This window comes from Sturnus vulgaris, chromosome 1 (genome assembly GCF_052056855.1).
Source record: "Sturnus vulgaris isolate bStuVul1 chromosome 1, bStuVul1.hap1, whole genome shotgun sequence".
In the NCBI taxonomy this organism is placed as follows: Eukaryota; Metazoa; Chordata; class Aves; order Passeriformes; family Sturnidae; genus Sturnus; species Sturnus vulgaris.
In genome coordinates, this window is record NC_142243.1 from 34,291,324 (window position 1) to 34,302,522 (window position 11,199).

At 40.6% G+C, this 11,199-nt stretch overlaps 1 protein-coding gene across 3 annotated transcripts in view; it reads left to right on the forward strand.

Moving 5' to 3' along the window:
- Positions 1 to 11,199, forward strand: part of CREB5 (cAMP responsive element binding protein 5) — a 257,254-nt gene that overhangs the window by 233,786 nt on the left and 12,269 nt on the right. For all 3 annotated transcript variants that reach the window (XM_014893990.2, XM_088163530.1, XM_088163534.1), the window contains one exon: positions 8,764 to 9,087. In XM_014893990.2, the coding sequence (XP_014749476.1) occupies positions 8,764 to 9,087 (324 nt within the window). The remainder of the gene's footprint in view (positions 1 to 8,763; positions 9,088 to 11,199) is intronic.

Below are 11,199 nucleotides of genomic sequence, written 5' to 3' on the forward strand. Positions count from 1 at the left end.
CATTATGTTTTCACAGCTAGATAATTGAAAGCTGTATGCTGAATTAGAATGCTATTTTCATTCTTTTGAGTTAGATGGAGAAATAAAACTTAAAAAAATGTGAAATAGCCCATAAGAACCCTCTCATTTTATATGTCCCTCTACTGTACTTTATATTCTAGTTTTTTCTTCAGGAAAAATAAAATCCATGAATGCTTTAAAAATGTTTCAGGAATCACTTACCTTTAGAAATTAAGAAGAAAAATAACTTCACCTGAAACTGCGTGGTAACGAGACAATGTCTAATTACCTGCAGTGAATTCTCCAGTCAGGCCAAGGGGCTAATGAACATCAATACTCTTTCACAGAGAGCCCTGGGATCTCTAATGGCTGTAAGTGGTCAGGGCTTCAGTTTTACATTTCAGAGTCTGGTTGGTATAATCTTGAAACAAAATCTACAGACCAGATCGTGTCCTCTGTGCTCTGTGTGTGTGTGTGTACGCCCTTGAGCACTGCACATCTGGGGTGAAATCAAAGGACTTTTAAGTGCACATGTATCCGATTTCTGACTTGCTAGTAGTCCTTTAAATGTGCTGGGTTTAATCCAGGAAAAACGAGTATTCAAAAGTCACACCAGTGAAGGAAAAAAATAAAACCCCAAGTTTTATGTACTTGGATGGCATTTTTCTTTGAATATGAATGACTTAATCATAATCAGCCTTAGTGAGAGGTGAGAGGAAAGTTCAGAAATCTGACAGGAAAGACTTTGAACCTGCCCTTCTTGTGCTCTTGGTGTGTGTTTTTATGCTCGTGAGAGAGAAAAGGAAAATAAGCAATTTGCATTGTTGTCAAAAAGCTGAAGTACACATTAAGTACTGCTTCAGAGCAGTATTCTGTGGGGAGAAATTTTTGCAGTGCTAATCCCATCTGATCTCTGATTACAGATTAAAATACACAAACCTAATGTTCCTTGCAGGGTAAGAGTGCCCTGATTTGAGGATTTGCTCTATATCTGGCTTATATAGGAAATTCCCCAACTTCCTCTGAAATCAATTCCCACTTCTCTCATTAAATACAATCATAAATGTTCATTGTGTTCTCAGGCAAAATATATATTTAGATATTGCAATGCAAGCATTGTACAAACACTTTCTACTTTCATTGTCCTGAAACATGGAAACATGATTTTAGAAACTTAGAGCTTTTGCTTGCAGGAGTGAGGAAGACCTGAGCTTCAACCCCTTTGCCACGTTGCTAAAAGTGCTTTATGTCCAATGTGAAGGAAGGATCTATGGTCCCTCACCTTGGGAATAAGCTTTAAAATGGATCTTAGAAGATAAATCATGAAGATGAGCAGTACAGACTCAGGTTCCCTTAAGTCCAAATGTTCACAGTGTCTTAAGGATGTGATTAACAGTGATTTTATTGCCACCTCTTTTTTCTGTGTTTTCCACAGGTGACAGTATAGCATGCATAGGAATAGCCCATAGATTTATCTGGAGGACTAAGTAAGCAAAAGACTGACTATTTGGAGAGCTAGAATGGTGATTTGATATGTGCCTGTGTACTGATAGCTTGCAACTCAACCTCTCAAAGCTGCTAGCTCACTTTCTCTTGGTGGAATGGGGATTGATTCAGGAGGACAGAGGTGAGAAAATGCATTAATTGAGATAAGGACAGTTTGGTTGGTAAAGCACAAGTCACACAGAAGCAAAGAAAATCAAGGAATTACTTCACTTCCATGAGCAGGCAGGTGTTCAGCCATCTCCAGGAGAGCAGGGCCCCATCAACCATAATGATGACTTGGGAAGACAAATGTCATCACTCCTAACCTCCCCCTTTTCCTTCTGCTTCCCCTCACTTTATATCCTGAGCAGGACATCAGATGGTGTAGAACATCCCTTTGGTCAGTGGGATCAGCTGTTCCTGGCTGTGTCCTCTCCCAGTTTCCTGTGCAGCCCATCCTGCTGGCTGGTGGGGCAGGACAAGAAGCAGAAAAGGTCTTGACCTTGTGCAAGCCCTGCTCAGAAACAACAAAAATGTTGCAGTGTGTTATCAACACTGTGTTCAATACAAATCCAAAACACAGCCCCATATTGGCTACTATGAAGAGAATTTTGCCTGTCCCTGACAAAACCAGCCAGCAGGTAATTAATCCCCAAGTGTCAGGCATTTTGCTGTCAGAAACTGGCCTCTCCAGGGGTAGGTAGCAGCTAAGTAGCTGCTTTACTTTTGGACTCTGGCACGCAGTGGGGAAATCAGTCAGAAGTTGGTTGTATTTTTTGGAACCTTCCATTGGTATTGTATGTTGAAATTATATGACACCATTTGCCAGTAATAAATCACTTTGCTCTCGTTTGTGTGATTACATAATTAAATATTCCTTGTCATGGATATACATGGAGGGATTGACTTAGATTTGGTGGGAATTAGGGGTTTGATTTTTTGAACTTTACATTTCCTGACTCCTGTGCAAATCAAATCCAGTTGTTTAATACTGATTTGAGAAATGATTCATGAAAGAAATAATATATAGTGAGAAATATAAACCATATTTTCAGTGTATTTTCTGCCTCGATTATAATTTACTTGTTCATTAAAACTGCATGTAGAATAGGAGCAGAGAATTCACTCTTTTTAAAAAGGTGGTGCAGTGCACAAGGATACTGGTACTTACCTCTTTTGCAAGGTGTTCTGAGATGAGGAAAAGGAAATTGCTGGGTGGAGCTGGGATGTGAACTCACGTTTTCTGCTGTCTGCGGAGCTGTGGCTGTTCTCAATGAAATGCCATCACCAGAAGATGGCAGTTCCGACAGAATACCCTTGGGCCACCCCGGCTTTGACCTGCATTGGATTAGTTAAAACTGGCAGTCATGCGGAGAATCGTCCGTCACTGGGGCTGATGTCAGCGTGGCTGCTCAGGGCTCCCCGTGCCCCGAGCTCAGCGACACTGCAGCAGCTCTTGCAGCTGACCTGTCCTTGAGCAGTGTGGTGTCTGTTAGTTTTATTGCTGCTTTGCTTGTTTGCAGTTGATCCTTGATGGTTTCTGCTGAAGTTTAATTCAGTTTGGATTTGGAAATACAAGGGAGAAAAATTGCTGTTTTTATTAGAGGCTGAGTTTCACTGAAGGCTGGATGATGATCCATTGTTCGTGTTGTTACAAAATCTGACTAAGTAGGGAAGAAAGCACAAAAGGAGGGGAAAGTGTAATTCAGATTTGCCAAACAGCCTGAGAATAATTCGAAAATTAGCAATTTGGCACTGTTTACTGGCAAGCTGTGAATTAAATGTATCCCACTTTTCTCTTTACATTAGTGTAATGTGTCACTTCAGTTCTGAATTTCATGTCCTTCTCACACATCTTACTCCTCCTTCCGTCAATAGGCAGGACTGTATTTTACTGCACAAGAAATGTAGGAGAAAGCATTTAATGTGGCATCAGAGACTTTCTAATTGCCAGTCTCTGAAATGTGCTCATAAGTATCTGCAGTTCACTTATTAAGTGGAGATGAATCGCTTCCAATTTACTTTTATGAATGCGAGTGGAACATTTGTGAAGAGTGGTTTCTGTTATTTACACTGTGAAATGCACGTCAGCAGCCAGCTGTAAAAGACCTGGGTGACAATTATGCTAAGTTCTGTTGTCATAATCATAGTTAAAGGAAAGGACAAAATTTGGTGTTAAGCTCTGAAATGTGCTGGGTGAAGTTCTGTTCACAGCTTTAGCTGTCACTGGCTTAACTGTGTATACTCATTTTGGGTATGATGCTTAGAGGTAAAAGGAAAGCTTGACTATTGCAGAGGAGAAAACAATATTAATGACATTGAAGTCAATGGTATGCTTGCCATGAAGTTTGGCTAATCAAGATCATTACCCTGAGGTTGCTACTGAACTACAGATGTGTGGCAATGCTTGATGTCTGTAATCCTTTCTGATTTCTCACCCCTCTCTAGACTCTTCTGTCCCCTGTGGGGAACTTATTAAACCCTTGTACAATAGGGACTAGAATCACAGTCACTAGTGCAAGAAAATATCTTTGAGATCATATTTCATGTGCCTTCCGGGGTCTGATATAATCTCCTGATAAGAATATACCAGACATTAACTAGATACTGCAGCTGGTCATGTCTCTTTCTAATTTAGTGGGATTTGGGCATGCAGACCAGAGGGGAAGAGAGCTTTTTTCCTGAGTGCAGCAATGCATACTTATTTCAAACAATTCAATCCTGTTCAAAACCAGCATTCCATGTCTGTCCCAACCTAAAATTCAGCTGGGTGTTATAATAGCTTATTGTTTGATGCAAGCACAGAGCACCTGTAAAATTTAAGATTATTGTCATTTCTCCACTGAGATATGAATGGAAGAAAATTGTATTTTATAGTCATATACAGATTATGGCTTATAATATGTATAGCCTGTTTTAAATGTAACATTATATAAATATTATAAGTATTGATTAAATATTTTAAGTATTAATATGCAAGTGAAACTCACAAAATTATTTGCATTTTTAAATGTGGGAAAAGCAACCTCCAAGTTTACAGTTTTTTTTTTCTTCTTTAAACAAACTGAAAAAACTGCTATCTGTTCTTGACTAACAATTTTTGAGACAGAAAGGTAAGCAAAAACCAAGCCAACTTTGAAATACATGTCACAATTGAGGAAAATTAGAAAGCAGCGAGATCCAGAATAGCAGAAGTGTTAGGGAAGCTCGTACTGTTTTTCATTCAGGATTTCAAATGCTTGAAGGCTATTTTTGGCAGATCTGGGGTTTGTCCAAAGATGTTCAGTGTATAAGTTAGAATCTATGTTGATAAAAGGAAGCATCAAGCAATTAACTGCACCATGATGCCAGTCTTTAGATGGAGCAAGCACTGTGAAAACTCTCTTGTTTCCAAAAACTCCCAATACTCCAGGTACAAGGATAACTTCTTTGAGGTGTTACCTTCAGAGTAAATGTGTCAGTTAGGGGCATTGCCACAAGGAACAGTTTCCTGTTCTGTACAGGGAACACAATGCTCATACCTGTGAATTGCCAATATCCACTGTTTCGATTTCCTCCTCAGCATCAAAGACAACAGTATATGTGCTTCCTACTTCCTGTAGGATCAAAAGGGGATTTTATTTATTCACTTGATCAGAGGCAAAGCAGGCTGTTCTCTCTGAAAGATTTTTCTTGTTGTCTGTGTCATAGTCGTTTATTGAAATGTCATGACTGAGCGGAAAGCAGCTATAACTGATGTTGGCCACTATGTTACTTTGATAAAATAATAAAAATAATCAGTAAGGGTCAGGAGTCAAGAAAGGTGAGGACCTCCATTTCCTCTTGGCTTAGTGGGGATTTTTTTAAAATTGCCTTATAAAAGGGAGAAAAAAGGGATTGTGCCCTAAAAAATCACTGGTATGAGGTTAGCAGATATTCCAGGTTTAGGTGAAAGCACATCTGAGTAGCAAGTCTTCTATTTCAGTCCTAATTTGCAAACTCCCAGATCCCCGTGGGCTTTGGTGAAGTCAGTCACACAGTTCCTGAAAAAACTGAACGGCTGCAGAATTGGATCTTGGGTTACCATTTCATTCTAGAGGGGATTTGGTGGTGTCGTCAGTCCAGTAAAGCTCAATTTTTATGCCATCACTTTTTATTTGACACTAAACTAAAACAGCTGCTTGCAATTAGCACACATAAAAGAAACAATAACAAAACTGCAGCCTGCCCTTTGAGTGCTACACATACTCAGTGCAAAGAGTTTTCCAAGTTCTGGTGATTTTCCCTCCCTCTGCTCTAACTAAAACATCGAAAACAATTGATCTCACAGAAGATCAAATGAAAAAAAAAAAACCAAAAACGTTTATCGCTCCCTGAATGTTTCTGATGGGCAGCAGTGACTGGTTATTGGAAGATTTAGGCTGTTCCAGATGTGGGCATGGACAGGATCTTGCTGCTGCAGAGCTGATCTAAGCATGAAGTTAAAGGGAGGCAATGGCTGTTGCTGCCCTGGGACAGGATGATGTAGAGAGCTGGTTTCTTACCAGGACTGGGATCCAGGGCAGCTGGCCCACCCTCCCATTGGGAACAGTGAACAGGGAGCTTGTAAAATACACAGACCGAATGGAAATGACCCCTATTGACTGAAACCAGCTGCATGTCAGACCTCTCACTGTCTCTCTTGATTTGTTATCTCAAATAAATGGATGTGGTAGAAGGGCTACAGAAAGAAAACAAAATAATTTATTCTCCTTGAAGTTGCACCACACTAGTAAGCCTCAGTTTTTACAGCTGAAAAAAAAAGTTTATTCACATATTAATGTGAATAAATCCTCCCTTTTTTTTTTTTGCCTTGAAACGCTGCAGTTTAGAAGACATACTGTAGTTTGGTTTCAGAGGTCTTTGACAAACATACATGGTAGATTTTGTAAGGTATTCATCACATAAAACTTCTGGCTAATGGGAGCTTGGTTATTTTGCATTTAGATTCAGAAAAGTTACAACATCTTTGTTGGTATTTTGTCTTAGACGTGCATGGTGGCTCAGCTCCATGAAAAACATCTTAGTGAGTTTTGAAGAAACATGACACAGAGAAATACTTGACTTATTTGTGCATTTATCCCCGTATTTTTCCTAATACACTCCTGGGTAACACCAGTTATTCTGAGCATTGTTAGGAGCTGCTTGCAGTAACCATGGTAGCACTTGAATTTAGGACCTTAAGGACAACAGCTGCTCCAGTCCTCCATTTGATGCTCAGGAGGGGTTACTGCTATTGATATTAGATTGCCCTCTGTTCTGACTTTAGAAGTAGATAAGGAGGTACTTAACCTCAATGGCACAGTCACCTATCAATTTATGAGAGGATCATCATGATGGGACACATGCCACGTAGTTATGGTATGATAGACTTTTTAAAGGAAACTTCTTAAAAGACATCAGTCTAGACTTCATTCTTGCAAACTGAGATACTGATGTGTTTTGCAAATATATATTTTTATTTTTTTTTAAGTCTTGTTCAGCCAATTGATCATTAGTGAAAGAAGTCACCAAATTTAGATGAATAGATCTTTTAGAGTGTCTCAGTAGAATGACCTTCATGAAGTCTGAAAAAGCACATGGATATAAAAACTTGAGGATAACACTTTGAATTGAATGTTGCTTCTTTTTTTCCTTCCACAATCTTCTTTTTTTCCCCTTAAGAATTTCTTTCTTTCTCACTCAGAGTTGTAAAAACACAGTACAGTAACAGCTTTGAACATAGAAGCCTCTACCTGTGGCCTTGCAGTGCTGCAAGAGACAGATGTTATTTCAATACAAAATAGACTGAAATAGGTTCTGAGTGTTCTGCAAGTCACTCTTTTTGCTTTAAACCAAAATGCAGTTCAGACTGGCCATTGTTCCTCTGCTGGCATTTTTTGTCACATTGGCGTATAGGATCTTCTGACAATCATCTGTGACCCACAGATAGATATTGCTCTGAGGAAAGGCTCACCTCTGTGCCTCCTACTATCCACCTCTCTGCCTCCTACCACTGCATTTTTTTACTGACTGTCCTATGGTGACACCTCCTACAGATGAGCTCTCTGCTATTCATTCTATCCTCTGGCTGGATAATGAATTGTGAGGTAGTTGATGGGTTATTCAAATTGTGCTGGTTTTGCATCAAGTGATATCAAGCACCTCCTTCATTCCTTTTTTATCTTAACATTTTCTGGTAATTACTTGAATTAAATCAATTGACTTCTTTGAAAATATAAAGAGTTAAAGAGGTCTTGGGTGGCTGCCTATAGATAATGTTCTATGTTGAGCAAGAAGCAGAACCATGGATGTGAAGGAGGTTTCTATGGGTTTGGAAGAAACTCTTCTCCTTGCTGGCATCTGTGAGGCTCTACCTTTGGCACACTCTTGTAGGAGGCCAGTGATTTCAGTAGTCAGATGATTTTCAGGGGGTCAGATGACACCAGCAAGGTTTCTGTATGCTGGTACAGCTCACGGCTTTGGGATGACCTTGTGATTGTGCTGAAAGGGAATTTTATAATCTGTATTTCTGCAATATCCTTTGTGCACAAAGGCCCTATGCTGCAGCCCAAAATGTTTCAACCTTTCCCACTGGCCTTTAGTTGTGTTCAGGTAAAAGTGGACAAATCCCATTGATACTAAGGAAAGTTTTGCCCTGGTCAGATTCCAGGGCCCAATCCAGTGACATGTGGCATACAAAACAGAGAGAGGTTAGCATGTGATAAAAGGACAACACACACTTGAACTTCTCAGCAAAGAAGGAAGATCAGGTTGAGGCCATCCTCGTTATTTTCCCATCTCTATGTTGAAAAAACAGGTTGGGTACCAGTACACCTGCATTTGAAAAACACGTCAATGCAATGTGAGTCTTTTAAATAATATCTGAAGTAAAAACAAGACAGGCACTATGTTGCATCTTTATTTTAATCAGACTTTCATTTTTAAAAGTTGCAAGAATACAAGCTTGATGAAGGTAACCCTACTGAGCTGGCCAAAGAGAGAAACAGTCATTTTTCCTCAGAAGCACAGTAGGAAATGTGTAACTGTTAAATTTCAGTTCAGACCTTTGTACCTTTAAATATATGCAGTGGAAAACTAAATTAGAGCCCAAGAATATGTTCTTTCTCAAACTGAAGTAAGATGCCTTTTATCAAGGGAACAGCAAGAGAAAAACCAAATAAATCTCAAAACACAAGGCACCATTTCTGCAACAGCATTTCTGATTGGTCAAATCACCACATGTACACATGTTGAATTTTCTGCCTTGTTCTGTTCCAGAGATTGAAGGCAGCGCTGACTCATCATCCTGCCGCCATGTCGAATGGGAATATGAACACCATGGGCCACATGATGGAAATGATGAGCTCGCGACAGGACCAGACACCGCACCATCATATGCACTCACATCCTCATCAGCACCAGACACTGCCACCTCATCATTCGTACCCACATCAGCACCAGCATCCGGCACACCACCCTCATCCTCAGCCTCACCACCAGCAGAACCATCCCCACCACCACTCCCACTCGCACCTTCACGCACACCCGGCACACCACCAGACCTCACCGCACCCCCCGCTGCACTCGGGCGGACAAGCACAGGTAGACCTTCGCGTCCTGCTGCATGGCTGAGTTCTGCTGTTGGGTGGAGTTAGAGCCTGATCTCAGTATTGTTTCTTTGTGCATCAATGTCTTGTTAGATACAAGCCCCTCGGGCTGCTTGTAAATGTCTGCTAATGGTGATGGGGATGCTTAAACTTTATTTAGCAAATGGAGTGAAGCAACAACTTGTTTTGCTGCTTAATTTACTAGACATTTGTAATTTCTTACTTTATAAGGAGCTCCAAGGCTTTTCAGTGCTCTGAGCTCTGCAGATTGCCACATATCCTTTTATGGATGAGGTTTATTACAGAGATTGGCATATTATATATGTTGCTTAATATGCTTGAACCCGAACTTCTCAGGCCAAGATTTAATAAGCTGTATGAGTTCTACCTGCAGAAATATGTAACAAAGTCTTTAGTGAAATGAAATGGCACTGGTGTGTGTGTGTGTGGGTGTGTGGGTGTGTGTGTGTGTGTGGTCGGGGGGTATCCAAGACTGGAGATATTAGAGGTAGTTCTAAGTTACGATACATGGTCTTAGAAAAGATTAAATGATCCACACCCTGTGAAGAGGACAGACATCTGCATAGAATGAGAGAAATGTTAGCTGTAAGTGCAGACAACTGTTGGTGCATGTTGTGGCAGGAGAAAAAAGAGGGTGAAGCCAGTCCAAAAAGAGAGCTTTAAACAAAGAAGGCAATTTAGACATGTATTCATGTGACAAGTCAGTGAAGGTTTCCACTGAATGAGGTGGAGGACTCAGTTTTTTGGACCACGTATATTGGTTTCAGCAATTTGGATCATTCGGTATCTGAACTGAATGTTTCTTTCACTAATGAGCTAGTGAGCACAAACTTTGGAAGAGTAATTTTTAAGAGGAATTCTGTTAATGTCTTAGGATGATAGGCTTCTGCATCAGGATCCCACAGAAAAATAAAGCTCTGGGGGCAGTTACTGTAACAGGTCAGGTCTGGAGAGCAAAGTTAAGGAAGACAAACAGGCAGTACGTGGAATATGAGGACAAAGAGGAATGCCAGCCATAAGAAGTTCAATCTGTGGAGTATTGTGTTGCTTTCAAATACCTTTCAGACAAGCTCTTAGAAAACATTAAAGAAAATAAGAGTATTTGGCTGATATCCCAGTGTCCCACAACATTAACTATTTACTAACATCTAGCTTTATTACTGCAGAGTCTGCAAGCACATGGGATTTCCCTAAAGTATTTGCTAATGTAAAATGAATTGTCAGCTTTAGAGAAACAGTCTAAGTAAGAGAGAAGGAGACTCCCCTGTGAGATGTCCAGAGCTTTCCTAAGTTTATTTCAGTTTTACTTTGTGAATTCAATTATTTTCCCATCTGTTAATGTGTTATTTTCCTTGGAGTTGTTTAAAAACTCCAATAAAAAGACATCATCTCATATCAGAGAGACCAAAAGTAACCTGATTGCTGTATTGGAGATCCCAGAGAGAGTAAGGATAAAGCTGTGCTTAGTCAGCTGAGGACTCCATGGATGACATGGAGGAAGTCACTTAACCTTCACTGAGAGGTTAAGAGGATAAACATGTTAATGCAGTTGAGGGCATCAGATCCCATGGCATGGAGCACTGCTGCAAAACATCCACAGCACCTCTTTAAATGAGTGAAGAGAAAACTATCGGGGAGGACAGCTACTATGGGGAAACAAACCTCACCGTTTCAAGGATAAGATCAGTGAGGCAATGGCCTTCCTCTAGACCCACTTGAAGAGGGACCTTTACTTACTTACCCAGTTAGGACAGCTTCAACTTCTTGTGCTGTGTATTTCCTGCTAGCTGGGCACCATGAGAGACTCTCAGGCAGGCAAGAAGAGATACAAGCACATGGGAAGGTGGATTGACTGGCAGCCCAAAAGCTGTGTGAGGGTCACCCTCTGTCCAGCACAACACAGTCTCTGGAGCTGGGTCTGTGCAGACAGATAAGTTTTGCCGTGCACAGTCTGTTGTCTGGAGGCAACAGACCCTGTGGGAGATCAAGGAGATCTTCACCTTGTTCATGGGCATAAGTGTCACCAAGGGGATCAGACAGAGGGTGATGGAGTAGGAATCCCAGGGTCAGTGGCTCCCCTGGGCAG